Below are 27,920 nucleotides of genomic sequence, written 5' to 3' on the forward strand. Positions count from 1 at the left end.
CCCCCCCCCCCCCCTGTATCTTAAATAAATGTACCACCCATCAATAAGATCTAATGTTTATGAAGGTCACTTAGTTCCGTCTGATGAGAATACAGTGTACGAGCAGTATATTACCTTTTACCTGGACAAGGTGATTCAGTAATCCATCAGATGCAGCCCTTTCTTGGGTCACCTGGTGCCCTCAGATGAGATCACAGGTTGGACTCCATTCCGTTTCAATTCAGAAAGTAAACCAAATACAACATTTTCCCCATTTTTGAAAAGCTTGGAAGATAATTTTAAATATCAGTGTACTTCCTGAATTGAAATGGAATTGACCCCCAACCCTGCAGTGTACTACAGCTGTGAGCCGGCAGGTGATTACCTGGACAGTGTGATCAGGGTCCTAGGCCCTGTTTGATCCAACCCTAACCCTGTGTGTGTGTATTTACCTGTCTACAGGGTCACCTGGTGCCTTCTGATGAGATCACAGTGTACTACAGCTGTGAGCCGGCAGGTGATTACCTGGACAGTGTGATCCGGGCCCACACAGACTTCATCCTGGCAACCACCAAGGCACCACTCAAGACCTACCCGGTCCCCAAAGGCTCCGGCGTCATCGTGCAGGAGAAAACACAGGTTGGTTGGGTTGACGTTTAAACACCACGTTATTAGACAGAACGTAAAGTGCTTTCAATCCCTCCGTGTGGGTTAAAGCAACAAACAAATATATATATATATATATATATATATATATATATATATATATATATATATATATATTAATGTAATTAAAAACTCTTGTTCCTAAATATGAATGGTTTTCATGTTTCCTCCCTCTGTGGTTGTATCTACGGGTTTTCATAATGTTTATCTGTGGTTGTATCTACGGGTTTTCATAATGTTTATCTGTGGTTGTGTACTGTACTATAGTTGAAGGGTTCGGACCTGGACCTCACCATAGTGAAGGGAGCAGCCGCCTCTCGAGCTCCTCTGACTGGACCAGCCTGTGCCTACGTCAACCTCCAACTCAACAACAAGGAACAAGGTATATTTATAGACTTATATAATTAGATTGACCGAGCTTTTTACTTTACCTTTGGTCGTGGTCTCACTACTGCTGCACCCCAGGGCTCAATTGGATTGAACCCCAATTCTGGGTTTGTTTATCTAAATTGTCAGTATTGGTGTGTAATGGAACACATTATAACAAGGGGTCGATTTCATTAAATTTGGGATGGAAATTGAAATTCCAATTCAAGAATGGACGAATTCGCACCCTAAAGAGGTAAAAAAAATAATAATAATAAAAAATATTTTAATTTTTTTAATCCTTCTGAAATTGGTGGACTTTGTCAAACTAGTTACCACACAAAAACATGGAGGAATGAAACATAATCTATTGTATAGAAGTGTTGGCTTAAAAGGTGGACTCAATAGTAAAAGTAAATATAAATGTGATAAAAGCACTAAATTTGGCAACAGAGGTACATTCAGAAAGTACTCAGACCACTTGACTTTCTCCACATTTTGTTATGTTACAGCCTTATTCTAAAATCTAAATAAAATAAAAAATGAAAACACAATCTACACACAGTAGCCCATGATGACATCACAATACCCCATAATGACATCACAATACTCCATAATGACATCACAATACTCCATAATGACATCACAATACCCCATAATGACAAAGCAAAAAAAGGTTTGCAAATGTATTCAATATTATTTTATTTTTTTAAACAGAACTTATTTACATAAGTATTCAGACCCTTTTGCTATGAGACTCGAAATTCAGCTCAGGTGCATCCTGTTTCCATTGATCATCCTTGAGATGTTTCTACAACTTGATTGGACTCCACCTGTGGTAAATTCAATTGATTAGACATGATTTGGAAAGGCACAAACCTGTCTATATAGGGTCCCACAGTTGACAGTGCATGTCAGAGCAAAAACCAAGCCATGAGGTCGAATGAATTGTCCGTAGAGCTCCGAGACAGGATTGTGTCGAGGCACAGATCTGGGGAAGGGTACCAAAAAATAAAAGCCCTGTTCATGCTTTAAACAAATAAATGCCATTTTTTTGTTCTGTCTCTGTCAGAGGGTGTGGTTCTCCTGGAGAACCCTAAAGGAGATATCTGTCTGGACATGGCCAAGCTGAGGCAGGTCTGCGCCAGTCTCTTTGGTCTCAACAACACCAAGCTCTGTGTTTTTAACGGCAAGACTGGTAAGATGGCACGCTCACACTTCGAATCCCAAATCAACCCCTATGTCAATAGAGCCCCACAGTGGAGGTGTCATAATTACCCATAAAACCTAGCGGTCAAACAGGGAAATGGTTCCAATTTGTTTTTCCACCGTTCATTTTTCCCCATAGGTGATTTTTAGAAACTAGGGATGTGTTTCATGTAGGTTTACCCTGTTTTGATAACCGTGTAAATCTCTCTCGGACAAGGTGACTTTTATCAATATATTCGGCTCTATTTACTCTCCGATTCAAAAATGCTAATTTGCATCAAAGAAGACATCATGCAAAACTACAAATCCCTGCAAGCTCCTGCACGTTGTGTCTGACACCTTTGCTAACAGGTATTGCCAATTTTAAAATGTGTTCACAGAATTGTCCATTGAAAGAAATGTAGCCATTTTTTTTTAAATTACTACATTTGACTCACATTAGATAGTTCATACAGAGATTCTTACCTTTGCCTCGATTCGTCAGTCTCGTCCAGATCATCATGGTATTTGTAGTTCTTTATGATAGCCACATTAGCAGCTAATTAGCGTTTCATTTTTGGCATGTAAATATGGCCGAATATATAGATAAAAGTCACCTTGTCCTAGAGAGATTTACACGGTTATCAAAACGTCACTCCAGGGTAAGTCAACATGAAACACAGCCCTTATTGGAAGTGTTTCTAAAATCCCCCTATGGGGAAAAATGAAGGTTGGAAAAACGATTGGAATCATTTCCCTGTTTGACCGCTAGGTTTTATGGGTATTATGACTCATTGGGACACTCACAAGCCTCCTATACATACACAGCCTTCAGAAAGTATTCACACCCCTTGACATTTTCCCACATTTGGCTTTTACGGCCTGAATTTAACATTTAATGCATTTAGATTAGTTTTGTCACTGGCCTACACACAATACCCCATAATGTCAAAGTGGAGTAAAAAAAAAAGTTTACTAATTAATAAGAAATGAAAAGCTGAAATGTCATTAATCAATACGTAAATAAGGAAGAAGTAATTTCACCATGAGGCAAATTGTGACTTTAAAATAGTTTGTTTTATGGCTGTGATGGGAAATGCTCTGTCTGTTTGTCTGTAACCGGGGTCTGTCTGTTTGTCTGTAACCGGGGTCTGTCTGTCTAACCGTGGTCTGTCTGTCTGTAACCGTGGTCTGTCTGTCTGTAACCGTGGTCTGTCTGTCTGTAACCGTGGTCTGTCTGTTTGTCTGTAACCGTGGTCTGTCTGTCTGTAACCGTGGTCTGTCTGTCTGTAACCGTGGTCTGTCTGTCTGTAACCGGGGTCTATGTCTGTAACCGGGGTCTGTCTGTTTGTCTGTAACCGGGGTCTGTCTGTCTAACCGTGGTCTGTCTGTCTGTAACCGTGGTCTGTCTGTCTGTAACCGTGGTCTGTCTGTCTGTAACCGTGGTCTGTCTGTTTGTCTGTAACCGGGGTCTGTCTGTATGTCTGTAACCGTGGTCTGTCTGTCTGTCTGTAACCGTGGTCTGTCTGTCTGTCTGTAACCGTGGTCTGTCTGTCTGTAACCGTGGTCTGTCTGTCTGTAACCGTGGTCTGTCTGTCTGTCTGTAACCGCGGTCTGTCTGTCTGTCTGTAACCGTGGTCTGTCTGTCTGTCTGTAACCGCGGTCTGTCTGTCTGTAACCGCGGTCTGTCTGTCTGTCTGTAACCGTGGTCTGTCTGTCTGTAACCGTGGTCTGTCTGTCTGTAACCGTGGTCTGTCTGTTTGTCAGTAACCGCGGTCTGTCTGTCTGTCTGTAACCGTGGTCTGTCTGTCTGTCTGTAACCGTGGTCTGTCTGTCTCTGTCTGTCTGTAACCGTGGTCTGTCTGTTTGTAACCGTGGTCTGTCTGTTTGTCAGTAACCGCGGTCTGTCTGTCTGTCTGTAACCGTGGTCTGTCTGTCTGTCTGTAACCGTGGTCTGTCTGTCTGTCTGTAACCGTGGTCTGTCTGTCTGTCTGTAACCGTGGTCTGTCTGTCTGTCTGTAACCGTGGTCTGTCTGTCTGTCTGTAACCGTGGTCTGTCTGTCTGTCTGTAACCGTGGTCTGTCTGTCTGTCTGTAACCGTGGTATGTCTGTCTGTACCGTGGTATGTCTGTCTGTAACCGTGGTCTGTCTGTCTGTAACCGTGGTCTGTCTGTCTGTAACCGTGGTATGTCTGTCTGTAACCGTGGTATGTCTGTCTGTAACCGGGGTCTGTCTGTTTGTCTGTAACCGTGGTCTGTCTGTCTGTAACCGTGGTCTGTCTGTCTGTAACCGTGGTCTGTCTGTCTGTAACCGTGGTCTGTCTGTTTGTCTGTAACCGGGGTCTGTCTGTAACCGCGGTCTGTCTGTTTGTCTGTAACCGTGGTCTGTCTGTCTGTCTGTAACCGTGGTCTGTTTGTCTGTAACCGTGGTCTGTCTGTCTGTAACCGTGGTCTGTCTGTCTGTAACCGTGGTCTGTCTGTTTGTCAGTAACCGCGGTCTGTCTGTCTGTCTGTAACCGTGGTCTGTCTGTCTGTCTGTAACCGTGGTCTGTCTGTCTGTCTGTAACCGTGGTCTGTTTGTCTGTAACCGCGGTCTGTCTGTCTGTCTGTAACCGTGGTCTGTCTGTCTGTCTGTAACCGTGGTCTGTCTGTCTGTAACCGTGGTCTGTCTGTCTGTAACCGTGGTCTGTCTGTCTGTAACCGTGGTCTGTCTGTTTGTCTGTAACCGGGGTCTGTCTGTTTGTCTGTAACCGCGGTCTGTCTGTTTGTCTGTAACCGGGGTCTGTCTGTTTGTCTGTAACCGCGGTCTGTCTGTTTGTCTGTAACCGTGGTCTGTCTGTCTGTCTGTAACCGTGGTCTGTTTGTCTGTAACCGTGGTCTGTCTGTCTGTCTGTAACCGTGGTCTGTCTGTCTGTCTGTAACCGTGGTCTGTCTGTCTGTCTGTAACCGTGGTCTGTCTGTCTGTAACCGTGGTCTGTCTGTCTGTAACCGCGGTCTGTCTGTTTGTCTGTAACCGTGGTCTGTCTGTCTGTCTGTAACCGTGGTCTGTCTGTCTGTAACCGTGGTCTGTCTGTCTGTAACCGTGGTCTGTCTGTCTGTAACCGTGGTCTGTCTGTCTGTAACCGTGGTCTGTCTGTCTGTAACCGTGGTCTGTCTGTCTGTCAGTAACCGTGGTCTGTCTGTCTGTCTGTAACCGTGGTCTGTCTGTCTGTCTGTAACCGCGGTCTGTCTGTCTGTCTGTAACCGTGGTCTGTCTGTCTGTCTGTAACCGTGGTCTGTCTGTCTGTCTGTAACCGTGGTCTGTCTGTCTGTCTGTAACCGTGGTCTGTCTGTCTGTCTGTAACCGTGGTCTGTCTGTCTGTCTGTAACCGTGGTCTGTCTGTCTGTCTGTAACCGTGGTCTGTCTGTCTGTCTGTAACCGTGGTCTGTTTGTCTGTAACCGTGGTCTGTCTGTCTGTCTGTAACCGTGGTCTGTCTGTCTGTAACCGTGGTCTGTCTGTCTGTCTGTAACCGGGGTCTGTCTTTCTGTCTGTAACCGCGGTCTGTCTGTCTGTCTGTAACCGTGGTCTGTCTGTTTGTCTGTAACCGTGGTCTGTCTGTCTGTCTGTAACCGTGGTCTGTCTCTGTCTGTAACCGTGGTCTGTCTGTAACCGTGGTCTGTCTGTCTGTCTGTAACCGCGGTCTGTCTGTCTGTCTGTAACCGGGGTCTGTCTGTCTGTAACCGCGGTCTGTCTGTCTGTCTGTAACCGTGGTCTGTCTGTTTGTCTGTAACCGTGGTCTGTCTGTCTGTCTGTAACCGCGGTCTGTCTGTCTGTCTGTAACCGTGGTCTGTCTGTCTGTCTGTAACCGTGGTCTGTTTGTCTGTAACCGTGGTCTGTCTGTCTGTCTGTAACCGTGGTCTGTCTGTCTGTAACCGTGGTCTGTCTGTCTGTAACCGTGGTCTGTCTGTCTGTAACCGTGGTCTGTCTGTCTGTAACCGTGGTCTGTCTGTCTGTCAGTAACCGTGGTCTGTCTGTCTGTAACCGTGGTCTGTCTGTCTGTCTGTAACCATGGCTGTCTGTCTGTAACCATGGCTGTCTGTCTGTCTGTCTGTAACCATGGTGTCTGTCTGTTTGTCACTGTCTGTAACCATGGTGTCTGTCTGTGTGTCACTGTCTGTAACCATGGCTGTCTGTCTGTAACCGCGGTCTGTCTGTCTGTCTGTAACCGCGGTCTGTCTGTCTGTAACCGTGGTCTGTCTGTCTGTAACCGTGGTCTGTCTGTCAGTAACCGTGGTGAAATGTTTGCTAACCCCTTCACCTCCTGGCCTTAGAGTTTTACGGTATTCCCTGGCTATGACTAGAGACTGGCGGGTGATTTTAGAATCACTCTCGTGATGAGGTAGCCCAGCTTGAGACTAGTATAGTGCATATTAGCTTTAAAACTGCTACATTTCTCTCAGCCACATGATAAAATGTGTAGGGTGGTAGCTCGCTGGACTGGAATAGCTTAGCCTACATGTTGGGTGGTTCTGCCTCTAGCTTAGCCTACATGTCGGGTGGTTCTGCCTCTAGCTTAGCCTACATGTCGGGTGGTTCTGCCTCTAGCTTAGCCTACATGTCGGGTGGTTCTGTCTCTAGCTTAGCCTACATGTTGAGTGGTTCTGGGGACTAGCCACTAGCTTAGCCTACTTGTTGAGTGGTTCTGGGGACTAGCCACTAGCTTAGCCTACATGTTGGATGGTTGTCAGTGATGACAGGCATCATCCTGGGACTGAGACTAGTTCTATTCATAATATGTATCTCTCCTGGGACCCCTGGACCAATATAGTACTGTACCATTCCCTCCCTGGTTTCCCTCACAAGGCTGCTGTTTCTCTCTCTCTCACACACACACACACACACACACACACACACACACACACACACACACACACACACACACACACACACACAGACACACACACACACACACACACACATACACAGGAATACGACAACAAAAAACATTGGAGGACTTATGAAATTATTGATTTTATTGGACAGGTTAGTGATGAACAGATGGCGTTTAAAGAGCGGTTCTCACACAACTCAAAAACATTTTATTTCCCTCGTGTGAATTATTACGAGAGATTGAGGTGTTTTGTATATTTCAGACCTTTCCGGTAACCGAGGGCTGTATGTTTCAGACCTGTCCGGTAACCGAGGGCTGTATGTTTCAGACCTGTCCGGTAACCGAGGGCTGTATGTTTCAGACCTGTCCGGTAACCGAGGGCTGTATGTTTCAGACCTGTCCTGTAACCGAGGGCTGTATGTTTCAGACCTGTCCGGTAACCGAGGGCTGTATGTTTCAGACCTGTCCGGTAACCGAGGGCTGTATGTTTCAGACCTGTCCGGTAACCGAGGGCTGTATGTTTCAGACCTGTCCGGTAACCGAGACCTGTATGTTTCAGACCTGTCCTGTAACCGAGGGCTGTATGTTTCAGACCTGTCCGGTAACCGAGGGCTGTATGTTTCAGACCTGTCCTGTAACCGAGGGCTGTATGTTTCAGACCTGTCCTGTATGTTTCAGACCTGTCCGGTAACCGAGGGCTGTATGTTTCAGACCTGTATGTTTCAGACCTGTCCGGTAACCGAGGGCTGTATGTTTCAGACCTGTATGTTTCAGACCTGTCCAGTAACCGAGGGCTGTATATTTCAGACCTGTCCGGTAACCGAGGGCTGTATGTTTCAGACCTGTCCGGTAACCGAGGTCTGTATGTTTCAGACCTGTCCTGTAACCGAGGGCTGTATGTTTCAGACCTGTCCTGTATGTTTCAGACCTGTCCTGTAACCGAGGGCTGTATGTTTCAGACCTGTCCAGTAACCGAGGGCTGTATGTTTCAGACCTGTCCGGTAACCGAGGGCTGTATGTTTCAGACCTGTCCGGTAACCGAGGGCTGTATGTTTCAGACCTGTCCGGTAACCGAGGGCTGTATGTTTCAGACCTGTCCGGTAACCGAGGGCTGTATGTTTCAGACCTGTCCGGTAACCGAGGGCTGTATGTTTCAGACCTGTCCTGTAACCGAGGGCTGTATGTTTCAGACCTGTCCGGTAACCGAGGGCTGTATGTTTCAGACCTGTCCTGTAACCGAGGGCTGTATGTTTCAGACCTGTCCAGTAACCGAGGGCTGTATGTTTCAGACCTGTCCTGTAACCGAGGGCTGTATGTTTCAGACCTGTCCGGTAACCGAGGGCTGTATGTTTCAGACCTGTCCGGTAACCGAGGGCTGTATGTTTCAGACCTGTCCGGTAACCGAGGGCTGTATGTTTCAGACCTGTCCGGTAACCGAGGGCTGTATGTTTCAGACCTGTCCGGTAACCGAGGGCTGTATGTTTCAGACCTGTCCGGTAACCGAGGGCTGTATGTTTCAGACCTGTCCGGTAACCGAGGGCTGTATGTTTCAGACCTGTCCGGTAACCGAGGGCTGTATGTTTCAGACCTGTCCGGTAACCGAGGGCTGTATGTTTCAGACCTGTCCGGTAACCGAGGGCTGTATGTTTCAGACCTGTCCGGTAACCGAGGGCTGTATGTTTCAGACCTGTCCGGTAACCGAGGGCTGTATGTTTCAGACCTGTCCTGTAACTGAGGGCTGTATGTTTCAGACCTGTCCGGTAACCGAGGGCTGTATGTTTCAGACCTGTCCGGTAACCGAGGGCTGTATGTTTCAGACCTGTCCGGTAACCGAGGGCTGTATGTTTCAGACCTGTCCGGTAACCGAGGGCTGTATGTTTCAGACCTGTCCGGTAACCGAGGGCTGTATGTTTCAGACCTGTCCGGTAACCGAGGGCTGTATGTTTCAGACCTGTCCGGTAACCGAGGGCTGTATGTTTCAGACCTGTCCGGTAACCGAGGGCTGTATGTTTCAGACCTGTCCGGTAACCGAGGGCTGTATGTTTCAGACCTGTCCGGTAACCGAGGGCTGTATGTTTCAGACCTGTCCGGTAACCGAGGGCTGTATGTTTCAGACCTGTCCGGTAACCGAGGGCTGTATGTTTCAGACCTGTCCGGTAACCGAGGGCTGTATGTTTCAGACCTGTCCGGTAACCGAGGGCTGTATGTTTCAGACCTGTCCTGTAACCGAGGGCTGTATGTTTCAGACCTGTCCTGTAACCGAGGTCTGTATGTTTCAGACCTGTCCTGTAACCGAGGTCTGTATGTTTCAGACCTGTCCTGTAACTGTGTCCTGTATGTTCTTGTAATTCCAGAGTTGACTGGTAAGTGTGATCTGCTGTCTCTGAATGGGAAAACCCTGTCGGTGACCTCAGGCTCCAGTCCCAGTGACTCCTCTCCCAACTCTGACTCTCTGGTGTGCCCCTACGTCAACCTCCGATTGGCCAACTGTCAGCCTGCTGGTACGTTTAATTGACCACTTCCTCTTCCTCTCGCTCCACTACACACCTGCTTCCTTCTCACTCAACTTCTTTTTGAAAGGTTATTTTTTCAGTTTGTTATGTCAATGCATCTTCAGACATGTATGATGTTACAGTACTTTATTGAGATGAACAAGGTTCCAACTGGCTTATACCAAACCCCTGCCAGTGAGTAACTTGGGCCCAATGGCAACTAGGATTTGATACCATCAACTATCCGGTTGCCAGCTCATTTCCTGACAGATTAGTTTTTTCCCTCCTCGTCAGACCCGGGATTCGAACTGGGAACAGTTACTGGTTTGGTTTGTCTCTCTAACCGCTAGGCTACGTGCTGCTACTGATGTGTACTGATGCTATGTATGTCATGTGTCTCTGTAGAGTGTCAGAGTGGAGATGTGGGGACCCTGCTGCTGGTCAATCCTGTCGGACACGACTGCCTGACCCACAATGCTTTGCTGTCTGAGACGGCCAAGTTGTTCGGCCTCCGCGGCCGTAGGCTGAAACTCTACCTGGACGATCTGCTCACCCAAGGTAAGACAGACACCACCAGAACGAAGTCCTATTTTGTTTGTGTCTCCGTGTTGTCTTCAATGCATCTAGGATGTCTACTGGCCAGGCCCTAGCAGGCTGGGAAACACTCTCTTGACTTGGCCAGAGCAGGATCTAGGAAGCTCCACTCGAACGCTACTTGTGTCCTGCTTTAGTTGTGTTCTTTCTGCTACATTCCACCTTTCCCCATCAATCCTACTGTGTCTACGTTCAGGCTAGAGGACATTTACTGTTCTACTACACATTTAACTGTAGCCCGTACTACCACCTCCACACGTTTCACTGTAGCCTGCTGGCCTCCGCTCTGTAGTTTGCTAACCCTGTGCCAGTGATCCTTGACTTTTAAACTGGTTTAATGTTGACCTTGAACCAGCAGCAAAGCAGCAAGTCCTGGGCTGAGGAAACCTCCCTGTCCAATTACTGTGTCTGACAGACTGCCTGACTGCCCTAGCAGACGGGCTGGTTTGACTTACAGCTCATAGGTCTTCCTACCTAATTAGGTGGGACTAGAGAAGCATCACTCCCGACCTATAAATCTTCGTCATACTTTGTTCTCATTCTTCTGCACGCTTCTCCTCTTACACGTTCATTGCTAGAAACGTTGTTTCAACTTTAAAACGTGTGGAATGATCTGGAATATTGTGCTTACGTTTTACTTTTTGATATTTTTGATACTTTTTACTCTGTAAAATGTTGACTTCTTTTTTGTCCATCTTCATTCATGTAAATGGGACTTTTTTTGTGTCCATTTTTATTCGTGTAAATGGGACTTTTTTTGTGTCCATTTTTATTCGTGTTAATGGGACTTTTTTTTTGTCCATCTTCATTCGTGTTAATGGGACTTTTTTTGTGTCCATTTTTATTCGTGTTAATGGGACTTTTTTTTGGTCCATTTTTATTCGTGTAAATGGGACTTTTTTTGTGTCCATTTTTATTCGTGTTAATGGGACTTTTTTTTTGTCCATCTTCATTCATGTAAATGGGACTTTTTTTGTGTCCATTTTTATTCGTGTAAATGGGACTTTTTTTGTGTCCATTTTTATTCGTGTTAATGGGACTTTTTTTTTGTCCATCTTCATTCATGTAAATGGGACTTTTTTTGTGTCCATTTTTATTCGTGTAAATGGGACTTTTTTTTGTCCATCTTCATTCATGTAAATGGGACTTTTTTTAGTGTCCATCTTCATTCATGTAAATGGGACTTTTTTTAGTGTCCATCTTCATTCGTGTTAATGGGACTTTTTTTAGTGTCCATCTTCATTCGTGTTAATGGGACTTTTTTGTGTCCATTTTTATTCGTGTTAATGGGACTTTTTTGTGTCCATCTTCATTCATGTAAATGGGACTTTTTCCCCCCAATATTCTAGAACTCCCCATTGTGACATCATGAATTCCAACATTAACTGTTAAATAATGTAACTTTTGACAAATCATCGACTTTGACCGATTTCCCAACCAAAAAACGTAAGAGCTTGTGAAATCTTGGTATCCTTCGCTGCTATTCAAATCTGCAATCGGGAACAGAAATATCTTATACGGATCAAACTGTCGGAGCTTTGAGTGGTCAAAATGCCATTTGACCGTTTTCCCAACTAGTTAGACAAAGTTGGAGGGTATGACATCTTGGTCTTATCTGCAGTTCAAATCTGAAATAGGACATAAATATCTGCTGCCAATAAAGAGGAAAAAGCTGTTTTTAGTAACCATATCAACTAATTTAGTTAACTTCCCACTGTTGAATTAACTACTATGGGAACTTTAAAATTATAACAATGGGGGGAGCACATTCTAAGCATGAGCCAATGGGTGTTTCTCAATATGTAGGCTACCTTGCTCCACCCCCTCGTGCTCCGAGTGCGTTCTCTTGAGAAGCACTGGCACTCGCCCTACTGTATTACCTTCCCACTCCACGGAGCCTTCTTCCAGCCAGGACAATGGCAACAATAGAGACCAAACAAGATATACACAAAGCAAAACGTTTTACTTAAGAATTGTCAGCTAGATATACTGTATGTGAATCGTAGTACTCTAGCTAGCCAAATAAGCGAAAAAGGACATAAAACGAATGTTATGCAAGGTAGTTGTCAATACTTCGTGGGTAGCTAGCTGTAGTCAGGCAACATTTAATTCCAAAGTCGGAGTGTATTTTCTACCTAGAAACACAACACATCCCTACCTAGAAACGCAACCCTACCTAGAAACGCAACACAACCCTACCTAGAAACACAACCCTACCTAGAAACACAACCCTACCTAGAAACACAACCCTACCTAGAAACACAACCCTACCTAGAAACACAACCCTACCTAGAAACACAACACAACCCTACCTAGAAACACAACACAACCCTACCTAGAAACACAACACAACCCTACCTAGAAACGCAACCCTACCTAGAAACACATCCCTACCTAGAAACGCAACCCTACCTAGAAACGCAACACAACCCTACCTAGAAACACAACACAACCCTACCTAGAAACGCAACACATCCCTACCTAGAAACGCAACACATCCCTACCTAGAAACGCAACACATCCCTACCTAGAAACGCAACACATCCCTACCTAGAAACGCAACACAACCCTACCTAGAAACGCAACACAACCCTACCTAGAAACGCAACACAACCCTACCTAGAAACGCAACACAACCCTACCTAGAAACGCAACACAACCCTACCTAGAAACGCAACACAACCCTACCTAGAAACGCAACACAACCCTACCTAGAAACGCAACACAACCCTACCTAGAAACGCAACACATCCCTACCTAGAAACGCAACACATCCCTACCTAGAAACGCAACACATCCCTACCTAGAAACGCAACACATCCCTACCTAGAAACGCAACACATCCCTACCTAGAAACGCAACACATCCCTACCTAGAAACGCAACACATCCCTACCTAGAAACGCAACACATCCCTACCTAGAAACGCAACACATCCCTACCTAGAAACGCAACACATCCCTACCTAGAAACGCAACACATCCCTACCTAGAAACGCAACACATCCCTACCTAGAAACGCAACACATCCCTACCTAGAAACGCAACACATCCCTACCTAGAAACGCAACACATCCCTACCTAGAAACGCAACACATCCCTACCTAGAAACGCAACACAACCCTACCTAGAAACGCAACACAACCCTACCTAGAAACGCAACACAACCCTACCTAGAAACGCAACACATCCCTACCTAGAAACGCAACACATCCCTACCTAGAAACGCAACACAACCCTACCTAGAAACGCAACACAACCCTACCTAGAAACGCAACACAACCCTACCTAGAAACGCAACACAACCCTACCTAGAAACGCAACACAACCCTACCTAGAAACGCAACACAACCCTACCTAGAAACGCAACACAACCCTACCTAGAAACGCAACACAACCCTACCTAGAAACGCAACACAACCCTACCTAGAAACGCAACACAACCCTACCTAGAAACGCAACACAACCCTACCTAGAAACGCAACACAACCCTACCTAGAAACGCAACACAACCCTACCTAGAAACGCAACACAACCCTACCTAGAAACGCAACACAACCCTACCTAGAAACGCAACACATCCCTACCTAGAAACGCAACACAACCCTACCTAGAAACGCAACACATCCCTACCTAGAAACGCAACACAACCCTACCTAGAAACGCAACACAACCCTACCTAGAAACGCAACACAACCCTACCTAGAAACGCAACACAACCCTACCTAGAAACGCAACACAACCCTACCTAGAAACGCAACACATCCCTACCTAGAAACGCAACACAACCCTACCTAGAAACGCAACACATCCCTACCTAGAAACGCAACACAACCCTACCTAGAAACGCAACACAACCCTACCTAGAAACGCAACACATCCCTACCTAGAAACGCAACACATCCCTACCTAGAAACGCAACACATCCCTACCTAGAAACGCAACACATCCCTACCTAGAAACGCAACACATCCCTACCTAGAAACGCAACACATCCCTACCTAGAAACGCAACACATCCCTACCTAGAAACGCAACACATCCCTACCTAGAAACGCAACACATCCCTACCTAGAAACGCAACACATCCCTACCTAGAAACGCAACACAACCCTACCTAGAAACGCAACACAACCCTACCTAGAAACGCAACACAACCCTACCTAGAAACGCAACACAACCCTACCTAGAAACGCAACACAACCCTACCTAGAAACGCAACACAACCCTACCTAGAAACGCAACACATCCCTACCTAGAAACGCAACACAACCCTACCTAGAAACGCAACACAACCCTACCTAGAAACGCAACACAACCCTACCTAGAAACGCAACACAACCCTACCTAGAAACGCAACACAACCCTACCTAGAAACGCAACACAACCCTACCTAGAAACGCAACACAACCCTACCTAGAAACGCAACACAACCCTACCTAGAAACGCAACACAACCCTACCTAGAAACGCAACACAACCCTACCTAGAAACGCAACACAACCCTACCTAGAAACGCAACACAACCCTACCTAGAAACGCAACACAACCCTACCTAGAAACGCAACACATCCCTACCTAGAAACGCAACACAACCCTACCTAGAAACGCAACACAACCCTACCTAGAAACGCAACACAACCCTACCTAGAAACGCAACACAACCCTACCTAGAAACGCAACACAACCCTACCTAGAAACGCAACACAACCCTACCTAGAAACGCAACACAACCCTACCTAGAAACGCAACACAACCCTACCTAGAAACGCAACACAACCCTACCTAGAAACGCAACACAACCCTACCTAGAAACGCAACACAACCCTACCTAGAAACGCAACACAACCCTACCTAGAAACGCAACACTACCCTACCTAGAAACGCAACACTACCCTACCTAGAAACGCAACACATCCCTACCTAGAAACGCAACACAACCCTACCTAGAAACGCAACACAACCCTACCTAGAAACGCAACACAACCCTACCTAGAAACGCAACACAACCCTACCTAGAAACGCAACACAACCCTACCCAGAAACGCAACACATCCCTACCTAGAAACGCAACACATCCCTACCTAGAAACGCAACACATCCCTACCTAGAAACGCAACACATCCCTACCTAGAAACGCAACACATCCCTACCTAGAAACGCAACACATCCCTACCTAGAAACGCAACACATCCCTACCTAGAAACGCAACACATCCCTACCTAGAAACGCAACACAACCCTACCTAGAAACGCAACACAACCCTACCTAGAAACGCAACACAACCCTACCTAGAAACGCAACACATCCCTACCTAGAAACGCAACACAACCCTACCTAGAAACGCAACACAACCCTACCTAGAAACGCAACACAACCCTACCTAGAAACGCAACACATCCCTACCTAGAAACACAAGGCAACCTCGAAACGCAACGTAAAACATAACAATGAATGGAAGTTAACAGAGTAAAGTGCATAAGAGAGTTTAATAGAGCAGTCTGTGGTCAGCAAGCCCTCCAATCCGTGGTCAGCAAGCCCTCCAATCCGTGGTCAGCAAGCCCTCCAATCCGTGGTCAGCAAGCCCTCCAATCCGTGGTCAGCAAGCCCTCCAATAGGTGATTTCAAACCCCTCAGAATACAATGATCTAGTTTCACGTAGTAGAGACAGACCTTTGACCCACTCCTCTCATTCTTTTCTTCATTTCTTACAGGTTTACCTCCTTAAAGATGCCAGGCTATTCCGTCATACTTTTCAATCGTTTGTATATTGTGTTTCAGAAATGCCAGCAGAGTGGTCGGTGAAGACGCTGGACAGGAAGACTGTGTATGTTGGAGTTGTGCCCACCACTGCAGAGGCATAGGACCGGGAACAGCCAGGCTGAAGAAGAGGGAGGAACAGCCAGGCTGAAGAAGAGGGAGGAACAGCCAGGCTGAAGGAGAGGGAGGAACAGCCAGGCTGAAGAAGAGGGAGGAACAGCCAGGCTGAAGAAGAAGGAGGAACAGCCAGACTGAAGAAGAGGGAGGAACAGCCAGACTGAAGGAGAGGGAGGCTGTGTCCCAAATGATATCCTATTCCTTGTATAGTGCACTACTGTTGACCAGGGCCCAATGGCGCTCTGAGCAAAGCTAGTGCACTACTGTTGACCAGGGCCCAATGGCGCTCTGAGCAAAGCTAGTGCACTACTGTTGACCAGGGCCCAATGGCGCTCTGAGCAAAGCTAGTGCACTACTGTTGATCAGGGCCCAATGGCGCTCTGAGCAAAGCTAGTGCACTACTGTTGACCAGGGCCCAATGGCGCTCTGAGCAAAGCTAGTGCACTACTGTTGACCAGGGCCCAATGGCGCTCTGAGCAAAGCTAGTGCACTACTGTTGACCAGGGCCCAATGGCGCTCTGAGCAAAGCTAGTGCACTACTGTTGACCAGGGCCCAATGGCGCTTTAAGCAACGCTAGTGCACTATAGAAGAATAGGGTGCCATTTCAGAAACAGCCAGAGAGAACGGCTAGCTCCAAACTTCAATGAAAACCCAACATTTAAATAGTAAATAATTTTTTCTGCTCTGTATTCCCCCGTAAACTCTTTCACTGTCCGATTCATCCTGTCTAGTCCAATCTCCAGTGACTATCCTTTAACATGAGTTTATTAGTTAACCTCAACCTACTCTGTACCAAATAGTGTTGACCAACCAGCTCTCTGTTTGCAGACAGTACTGTGGATGTTGTGTGGGTAAGAAATACCATTCAGTAGTGGCTACCTTCTTCTTTTTTAAAGTGTCTGTTTGTAAACAAACGTCTCAGAACAAGAATAAAAAGAGAGAAGTGCTATTTTTGGTGGAATAAATGAAGGAACAATGGAATAAAAGTGTAACCACAGAGGAGAAATTACAGATGTTTGTGTCTTTCCCATAGATCCACAGCATACAGCCGGGCGTCTGTATGGCGCCGGCCGGGCGTCTGAATGGCGCCGGCCGGGGCGTCTGAATGGCACTTTGTGACAACTGCTGATGTAAAAAGGACTTTATAAATACATTTCTGCCATTCTGCCTTTTATTATACAATTCCTCAGCAGTTAAACAGGCAGGTAGCCTATCGGTTAGAGCGTTGGGCCAGTAACTGAAAAGTCGCTGGTTCCAATATCTGAGCCGACAAGGTCAAAAATCTGCCGATGTGCCCTTGAGCAAGGCACTAAACTCTAAATTCTCCTGTAAATCTCTCTGGAGAAGAGTTTCTGCTCTAAATGACACCTAATGTAACGCTAGGAGGAGAAGTGACCGACTGTCTGTTGGGCCTGAATACTGTTCAACTGGGTTTGGAAGAAACATTTCTCTTGCCCTCTATCTTGTCCCCATCTAGCCAAAGAGGTTACTGATAGGCTGCTATGTTCTGACTACCGCCGCTGAGGCAATGATCTAGTGGAACAGCTGTCTGTGGTAAAACGTTTTAATCTGGTGGAACAGCTGTCTGTGGTAAAACGTGTTAATCTGGTGGAACAGCTGTCTATGGTAAAATGTTTTAATCTGGTGGAACAGCTGTCTGTGGTAAAACGTGTTAATCTAGTGGAACAGCTGGCTGTGGTAAAACGTTTTAATCTAGTGGACCAGCTGTCTGTGGTAAAACGTTTTAATCTGGTGGAACAGCTGTCTGTGGTAAAACGTGTTAATCTGGTGGAACAGCTGTCTATGGTAAAACGTTTTAATCTAGTGGAACAGCTGTCTGTGGTAAAACGTTTTAATCTGGTGGAACAGCTGTCTGTGGTAAAACGTTTTAATCTGGTGGAACAGCTGTCTGTGGTAAAACGTTTTAATCTGGTGGAACAGCTGTCTGTGGTAAAACGTTTTAATCTAGTGGAACAGCTGTCTGTGGTAAAACGTTTTAATCTGGTGGAACAGCTGTCTGTGGTAAAACGGTTTAATCTGGTGGAACAGCTGTCTATGGTAAAACGTTTTAATCTGGTGGAACAGCTGTCTGTGGTTAAACGTTTTAATCTAGTGGAACAGCTGTCTGTGGTAAAACGTGTTAATCTAGTGGAACAGCTGTCTGTGGTAAAACGGTTTAATCTAGTGGAACAGCTGTCTGTGGTAAAACGTTTTAATCTAGTGGAACAGCTGTCTGTGGTAAAACGGTTTAATCTAGTGGAACAGCTGTCTGTGGTAAAACGTTTTAATCTAGTGGAACAGCTGTCTGTGGTAAAACGTGTTAATCTAGTGGAACAGCTGTCTGTGGTAAAACGTTTTAATCTGGTGGAACAGCTGTCTATGGTTAAACGGTTTAATCTGGTGGAACAGCTGTCTGTGGTAAAACGTGTTAATCTAGTGGAACAGCTGTCTGTGGTAAAACGTTTTAATCTAGTGGAACAGCTGTCTGTGGTAAAACGGTTTAATCTAGTGGAACAGCTGTCTGTGGTAAAACGGTTTAATCTAGTGGAACAGCTGTCTGTGGTAAAACGTGTTAATCTAGTGGAACAGCTGTCTGTGGTAAAACGTTTTAATCTGGTGGAACAGCTGTCTATGGTTAAACGGTTTAATCTGGTGGAACAGCTGTCTGTGGTAAAACGTGTTAATCTAGTGGAACAGCTGTCTGTGGTAAAACGTTTTAATCTGGTGGAACAGCTGTCTGTGGTAAAACGGTTTAATCTGGTGGAACAGCTGTCTATGGTTAAACGGTTTAATCTAGTGGAACAGCTGTCTGTGGTAAAACGTTTTAATCTGGTGGAACAGCTGTCTGTGGTAAAACGTTTTAATCTGGTGGAACAGCTGTCTATGGTTAAACGGTTTAATCTGGTGGAACAGCTGTCTGTGGTAAAACGTGTTAATCTAGTGGAACAGCTGTCTGTGATAAAACGGTTTAATCTAGTGGACCAGCTGTCTGTGGTTAAACGGTTTAATCTAGTGGAACAGCTGTCTGTGGTAAAACGTTTTAATCTGGTGGAACAGCTGTCTGTGGTAAAACGTTTTAATCTGGTGGAACAGCTGTCTATGGTAAAACGGTTTAATCTAGCGGAACAGCTGTCTGTGGTAAAACGTGTTAATCTGGTGGAACAGCTGTCTGTGGTTAAACGGTTTAATCTAGTGGAACAGCTGTCTGTGGTAAAACGTGTTAATCTGGTGGAACAGCTGTCTGTGGTAAAACGTGTTAATCTAGTGGAACAGCTGTCTATGGTAAAACGTGTTAATCTAGTGGAACAGCTGTCTATGGTAAAACGTGTTAATCTAGTGGAACAGCTGTCTGTGGTAAAACGTGTTAATCTAGTGGAACAGCTATCTGTGGTAAAACGTTTTAATCTGGTGGAACAGCTGTCTGTGGTAAAACGTTTTAATCTAGTGGAACAGCTGCCTATGGTAAAACGTTTTAATCTAGTGGAACAGCTGTCTATGGTAAAACGTGTTAATCTAGTGGAACAGCTGTCTATGGTAAAACGTTTTAATCTAGTGGAACAGCTGTCTATGGTAAAACGTGTTAATCTAGTGGAACAGCTGTCTATGGTAAAACGTTTTAATCTAGTGGAACAGCTGTCTGTGGTTAAACGTTTTAATCTAGTGGAACAGCTGTCTATGGTAAAACGTTTTAATCTGGTGGAACAGCTGTCTGTGGTAAAACGTTTTAATCTGGTGGAACAGCTGTCTGTGGTAAAACGTTTTAATCTGGTGGAACAGCTGTCTGTGGTAAAACGTTTTAATCTAGTGGAACAGCTGTCTGGTAAAACGTTTTAATCTGGTGGAACAGCTGTCTGTGGTTAAACGTTTTAATCTAGTGGAACAGCTGTCTATGGTAAAACGTTTTAATCTGGTGGAACAGCTGTCTATGGTAAAACGTTTTAATCTAGTGGACCAGCTGTCTGTGGTAAAACGTTTTAATCTGGTGGAACAGCTGTCTGTGGTTAAACGTTTTAATCTGGTGGAACAGCTGTCTGTGGTAAAACGTTTTACTCTGGTGGAACAGCTGTCTGTGGTAAAACGTTTTAATCTGGTGGAACAGCTGTCTGTGGTAAAACGTTTTAATCTAGTGGACCAGCTGTCTGTGGTAAAACGTTTTAATCTGGTGGAACAGCTGTCTGTGGTAAAACGTTTTAATCTGGTGGAACAGCTGTCTGTGGTAAAACGTTTTAATCTGGTGGAACAGCTGTCTGTGGTAAAATGTTTTAATCTGGTGGAACAGCTGTCTGTGGTAAAACGTTTTAATCTAGTGGAACAGCTGTCTGTGGTTAAACGTTTTAATCTAGTGGAACAGCTGTCTGTGGTAAAACGTTTTAATCTAGTGGAACAGCTGTCTGTGGTAAAACGTTTTAATCTGGTGGAACAGCTGCCTATGGTAAAATGGTTTAATCTTTTCCTGGTAGCTTTCAGGTCATCCATTTCCTTTTAAACCGTAGAAGCATAGAGGTGGGTAAGGTGAAGTTGCCCCTGGACTCTGATTTGGGGTCAGTTTTCTGCGTTTTCCCCCACTAAATAAATTCAATCAAATGTTTATTGGTCACATGCACGTGTTTAGCAGATGTTATTGCGGGTGTAGTGAAATGCTTGTAAACACACCAATACATTATAATACTGCAAAGTTGCTTAGGAGCTAGAAACAGAATGGCCATGTCTATCGGCGCCATCTTGTCATTAATGGTTTAGGTCAAACTTTTTCACCCGGGGGCCTCCTTTCCAGCGTTGGGGAAGATCCCGCGCTCCTGCATGCATCACGTCTATTTCTATAGGCACAAGCACTGTTCATGACAAACTGTTCATGACAAACTGTTCATGACAACAAACTGTTCACGACAAACTGTTCACGACAAACTGTCCACGACAAACTGTTCACGACAAACTGTTCACGACAACAAACTGTTCACGACAACAAACTGTTCACGACAACAAACTGTTCACGACAACAAACTGTTCACGACAACAAACTGTTCACGACAACAAACTGTTCACGACATCAAACTGTTCACGACAACAAACTGTTCACGACGACAAACTGTTCACGACGACAAACTGTTCACGACGACAAACTGTTCACGACGACAAACTGTTCACGACGACAAACTGTTCACGACGACAAACTGTTCACGACGACAAACTGTTCACGACGACAAACTGTTCACGACGACAAACTGTTCACGACGACAAACTGTTCACGACGACAAACTGTTCACGACGACAAACTGTTCACGACAAACTGTCCACGACAACAAGCTGTCCACGACAACAAGCTGTTCACGACAACAAACTGCTCACGACGACAAACTGTTCACGACGACAAACTGTTCACGACAACAAACTGTTCACGACAAACTGTTCACGACAACAAACTGTTCACGACAACAAGCTGTTCACGACATCAAACTGTTCACGACAACAAACTGTTCACGACGACAAACTGTTCACGACGACAAACTGTTCACGACGACAAACTGTTCACGACGACAAACTGTTTACGACGACAAACTGTTCACGACATCAAACTGTTCACGACGACAAACTGTTCACGACGACAAACTGTTCACGACATCAAACTGTTCACGACATCAAACTGTTCACGACGACAAACTGTTCACGACGACAAACTGTTCACGACGACAAACTGTTCACGACGACAAACTGTTCACGACGACAAACTGTTCACGACGACAAACTGTTCACGACGACAAACTGTTCACGACGACAAGCTGTTCACGACGCCAAGCTGTTCACGACGCCAAGCTGTTCACGACGCCAAGCTGTTCACGACGCCAAGCTGTTCACGACGCCAAGCGGTTCACGACGCCAAGCGGTTCACGACGCCAAGCGGTTCACGACGCCAAGCGGTTCACGACGCCAAGCGGTTCACGACGCCAAGCGGTTCACGACATCAAACGGTTCACGACAACAAACGGTTCACGACAACAAACTGTTCACACCCTTCTTGTTGGTGGAGAAAACATTTTGTAGGTTTAAAGATTATTTCCTGCAAATGTAACCGATGTGAAATGGCTAGCTAGTTAGCGGTGGTGCGCGCTAGCAGCCTTTCAGTCGGTGACATCACTTGCTCTGAAACCTAGAAGTAGTGGTTCCCCTTGCTCTGCAAGGGCCGCGGCTTTTGTGGAGCGATGGGTAACGATGCTTCGTGGGTGACTGTTGTTGATGTGTGCAGAGGGTCCCTGGTTCGCGCCCGGGTCGGGGCGAGGGGACGGACGTAAAGTTAAACTGTTACACAAATCTACACATTTTGTCATGGGGTGCAGAGAACATGTTGCAGTTTTAAAGATCATTTTCTTGCAATTCTATGTATTTTTTCCGTGTCTAATGTGTATTCGTGTGATATTTGAGTGAGAAAACAAACTACATCATTATCTATGGGCTAAAGGAACTACAAAAAAACAAACTACATCATTATCTATGGGCTAAAGGAACTACAAAAAACGAACTACAACACTATCTATGGGCTAAAGGAACTACAACACTATCTATGGGCTAAAGGAACTACAACACTGTCTATGGGCTAAAGGAACTACAACACTATCTATGGGCTAAAGGAACTACAAAAAAACAAACTACAACACTATCTATGGGCTAAAGGAACTACAAAAAAACAAACTACAACACTATCTATGGGCTAAAGGAACTACAAAAAAACAAACTACAACACTATCTATGGGCTAAAGGAACTACAACACTATCTATGGGCTAAACGAACTACAACACTATCTATGGGCTAAAGGAACTACAAAAAAATGAACTACAACACTATCTATGGGCTAAAGGAACTACAACACTGTCTATGGGCTAAAGGAACTACAACACTGTCTATGGGCTAAAGGAACTACAACACTGTCTGGGCTAAAGGAACTACAACACTATCTATGGGCTAAAGGAACTACAACACTGTCTATGGGCTAAAGGAACTACAACACTATCTATGGGCTAAAGGAACTACAACACTGTCTATGGGCTAAAGGAACTACAACACTATCTATGGGCTAAAGGAACTACAACACTATCTATGGGCTAAAGGAACTACAACACTATGGGCTAAAGGAACTACAAAAAAACGAACTACATCATTATCTATGGGCTAAAGGAACTACAACACTGTCTATGGGCTAAAGGAACTACAACACTATCTATGGGCTAAAGGAACTACAACACTATCTATGGGCTAAAGGAACTACAACACTATGGGCTAAAGGAACTACAACACTATGGGCTAAAGGAACTACAACACTATCTATGGGCTAAAGGAACTACAACACTATCTATGGGCTAAAGGAACTACAACACTATCTATGGGCTAAAGGAACTACAACACTATCTATGGGCTAAAGGAACTACAACACTATCTATGGGCTAAAGGAACTACAACACTATCTATGGGCTAAACGAACTACAACACTGTCTATGGGCTAAAGGAACTACAAAAATAAAACGTTAGTTGACATGGGCTAGTTGATCTGTACATTTCTGACAAGTTTTAAATATCTCTCTAAGGTCTGTAATGACTGACATGACAAGAGGAACTGATTTGCAATTTAGAAATGGCGCCTTGCGTATTCTACTATTACAACGTTTAAGAGTAAGTTTAAAATGTAATAGTAGAATGTACAAGGTGCAATTTAATTCGGACTGAGTTCCTTATTATTTAGGTTTGTGCATGAAGGGAGCTTATATAACGTCAAGGGTCATGGGTTCGATTCCCGCCGGGGAAACCCGTACGAAAAATGTTATGCACGTATGACTAGGTTGCTTTGGATAATACCACCGGTGTAAATTGTCGGCAGAATACAACAACAAAAAAATCTGTAACACTATTTGGATAGTCCATCGGTCGACGCTCTAGACTATAAGTAGGATTTCGACTAATCCTAGCTGTAACCCTAAACCTTTATTCTTACCCTAACCGTAACCTCAGCAAGCAGTTGTGTATCAACAGATTGTTTGTTGATACTATGACATCTACAGATGGAAATTCTGGACTATCCAAATAAAATGATCCCAAAAAATATTTTACACCCACACGACACCGACTACATTAAAGGGTATTGTACGCAGGAGAAGATTCCAATGGAATAGCATTTTGGTCCAGGACCTAGTCGGTTTAATCTGCGTCCGGGAAACTGGCCCTTTAACCGCTGAGCAGTGAGAGACGAACCAGGACATATGTTAGCATTTCAAACAGGGTTTTTTGTTGTGGACGGAAGGAGGGCATCTGGAAGAACTATTATTCACACTTTTACCTAAATCACATCAACGCACAACGCAGGATCAGACAGACACAGCTTTACATATATTCCCTATATAGTGCACTAGTTTCCCCACTACATCTCATCATTTATTCCCTATATAGTGCACTAGTTAACCCCACTACATCTCATCATATATTCCCTATATAGTGCACTAGTTTCCCCACTACATCTCATCATATATTCCCTATATAGTGCACTACGGTCCCCACTACATCTCATCATATAATACCCTATATAGTGCACTAGTTAACCCCACTACATCTCATCATATATTCCCTATATAGTGCACTACGGTCCCCACTACATCTCATCATTTATTCCCTATATAGTGCACTAGTTAACCCCACTACATCTCATCATTTATTCCCTATATAGTGCACTAGTTAACCCCACTACATCTCATCATATATTCCCTATATAGTGCACTAGTTTCCCCACTACATCTCATCATATATTCCCTATATAGTGCACTAGTTTCCCCACTACATCTCATCATTTATTCCCTATATAGTGCACTAGTTTCCCCCACTACATCTCATCATATATTCCCTATATAGTGCACTAGTTTCCCCACTACATCTCATCATATATTCCCTATATAGTGCACTAGTTTCCCCACTACATCTCATCATATATTCCCTATATAGTGCACTAGTTTCCCCACTACATCTCATCATATATACCCTATATAGTGCACTAGTTAACCCCACTACATCTTATCATATATTCCCTATATAGTGCACTAGTTTCCCCACTACATCTCATCATATAATACCCTATATAGTGCACTAGTTTCCCCACTACATCTCATCATATAATACCCTATATAGTGCACTAGTTAACCCCACTACATCTCATCATATATTCCCTATATAGTGCACTACGGTCCCCACTACATCTCATCATATAATACCCTATATAGTGCACTAGTTAACCCCACTACATCTCATCATATATTCCCTATATAGTGCACTACGGTCCCCACTACATCTCATCATTTATTCCCTATATAGTGCACTAGTTAACCCCACTACATCTCATCATATATTCCCTATATAGTGCACTAGTTTCCCCACTACATCTCATCATATATTCCCTATATAGTGCACTAGTTTCCCCCACTACATCTCATCATATATTCCCTATATAGTGCACTAGTTTCCCCACTACATCTCATCATATATTCCCTATATAGTGCACTAGTTTCCCCACTACATCTCATCATATATTCCCTATATAGTGCACTAGTTTCCCCCACTACATCTCATCATATAATACCCTATATAGTGCACTAGTTTCCCCACTACATCTCATCATATATTCCCTATATAGTGCACTAGTTTCCCCACTACATCTCATCATATATACCCTATATAGTGCACTAGTTAACCCCACTACATCTCATCATATATTCCCTATATAGTGCACTAGTTTCCCCACTACATCTCATCATATAATACCCTATATAGTGCACTAGTTTCCCCCACTACATCTCATCATATATTCCCTATATAGTGCACTAGTTTCCCCACTACATCTCATCATATATTCCCTATATAGTGCACTAGTTTCCCCACTACATCTCATCATTTATTCCCTATATAGTGCACTAGTTAACCCCACTACATCTCATCATATATTCCCTATATAGTGCACTAGTTTCCCCACTACATCTCATCATATATTCCCTATATAGTGCACTAGTTTCCCCACTACATCTCATCATATAATACCCTATATAGTGCACTAGTTTCCCCCACTACATCTCATCATATATTCCCTATATAGTGCACTAGTTTCCCCACTACATCTCATTATATATTCCCTATATAGTGCACTAGTTTCCCCACTACATCTCATCATTTATTCCCTATATAGTGCACTAGTTAACCCCACTACATCTCATCATATATTCCCTATATAGTGCACTAGTTTCCCCACTACATCTCATCATATATTCCCTATATAGTGCACTAGTTAACCCCACTACATCTCATCATATATTCCCTATATAGTGCACTAGTTTCCCCCACTACATCTCATCATATATTCCCTATATAGTGCACTAGTTTCCCCACTACATCTCATCATATATTCCCTATATAGTGCACTAGTTTCCCCACTACATCTCATCATTTATTCCCTATATAGTGCACTAGTGTCCCCACTACATCTCATCATATATTCCCTATATAGTGCACTAGTTAACCCCACTACATCTCATCATATAATACCCTATATAGTGCACTAGTTTCTCCACTACATCTCATCATATATTCCCTATATAGTGCACTAGTTTCCCCACTACATCTCATCATATATTCCCTATATAGTGCACTAGTTAACCCCACTACATCTCATCATATATTCGCTATATAGTGCACTAGTTAACCCCACTACATCTCATCATATATTCCCTATATAGTGCACTACGGTCCCCACTACATCTCATCATATATTCCCTATATAGTGCACTAGTTAACCCCACTACATCTCATCATTTATTCCCTATATAGTGCACTAGTTTCCCCACTACATCTCATCATATATTCCCTATATAGTGCACTAGTTAACCCCACTACATCTCATCATATATTCCCTATATAGTGCACTAGTTTCCCCACTACATCTCATCATATATTCCCTATATAGTGCACTAGTTTCCCCACTACATCTCATCATATATTCCCTATATAGTGCACTAGTTAACCCCACTACATCTCATCATATATTCCCTATATAGTGCACTAGTTTCCCCACTACATCTCATCATATAATACCCTATATAGTGCACTAGTTAACCCCACTACATCTCATCATATATTCCCTATATAGTGCACTAGTTTCCCCACTACATCTCATCATATATTCCCTATATAGTGCACTAGTTTCCCCACTACATCTCATCATTTATTCCCTATATAGTGCACTAGTTTCCCCACTACATCTCATCATATATTCCCTATATAGTGCACTAGTTAACCCCACTACATCTCATCATATATTCCCTATATAGTGCACTAGTTTCCCCACTACATCTCATCATATATTCCCTATATAGTGCACTACTGTCCCCACTACATGACTGGGGCTTAGCTGAGTGAACATTAAACACATCTTACCCCATCTGTTCACAATTCTCTACACACACACACACACACACACACACAGAGAGAGAAAGAGAGATATCACTCTGAAACAGACAGTGTAGCATCTGCGGTGACACACACACCATGCCTGCCAGTGAGAAGACTTCAGGCATCAGAAATAACTGTACCAGAGAGACCTATGATTTCATTAGATTTGAGTGGTTTTTTGTTGTTGACACAACCTGTTTCATCATACCATAGATCCTGATCTAAGTTCATAAACAGGTAGGTGTGTGTGTTGTACTAAAGGGGGCCATTATTAGAAGTCTTTGGAAAACCTATAGTACTCTCAAGAGAGTTTAATTTCCAATGCATTATTGCAAGAAGGGGAAACTAAATAAAAAGGCTTTTGAATTATATTACTGTGTTCATAGAACTTGCAGCATCATTAGCAATTGTGGTTGACCAATG

General features: G+C 44.2%; 1 protein-coding gene across 1 annotated transcript; it reads left to right on the plus strand.

Annotated features, from left to right (window-relative positions):
- Positions 1-441: 441 nt before the first annotated feature.
- On the plus strand, positions 442-16,257 carry LOC120037882 (isoleucine--tRNA ligase, cytoplasmic-like; the record flags this gene model as incomplete). The annotated part of the gene is made up of 6 exons (XM_038983849.1): positions 442-618; positions 913-1,027; positions 2,084-2,209; positions 9,425-9,571; positions 9,968-10,120; positions 15,934-16,257. Coding segments are annotated over 6 exons (801 nt in total), but the record flags the coding sequence as incomplete, so codon positions are not given.
- Between the last annotated feature and the right edge of the window lie 11,663 nt (positions 16,258-27,920).

This window comes from Salvelinus namaycush, unplaced genomic scaffold (genome assembly GCF_016432855.1).
Source record: "Salvelinus namaycush isolate Seneca unplaced genomic scaffold, SaNama_1.0 Scaffold1958, whole genome shotgun sequence".
Taxonomy (NCBI): domain Eukaryota; kingdom Metazoa; phylum Chordata; class Actinopteri; order Salmoniformes; family Salmonidae; genus Salvelinus; species Salvelinus namaycush.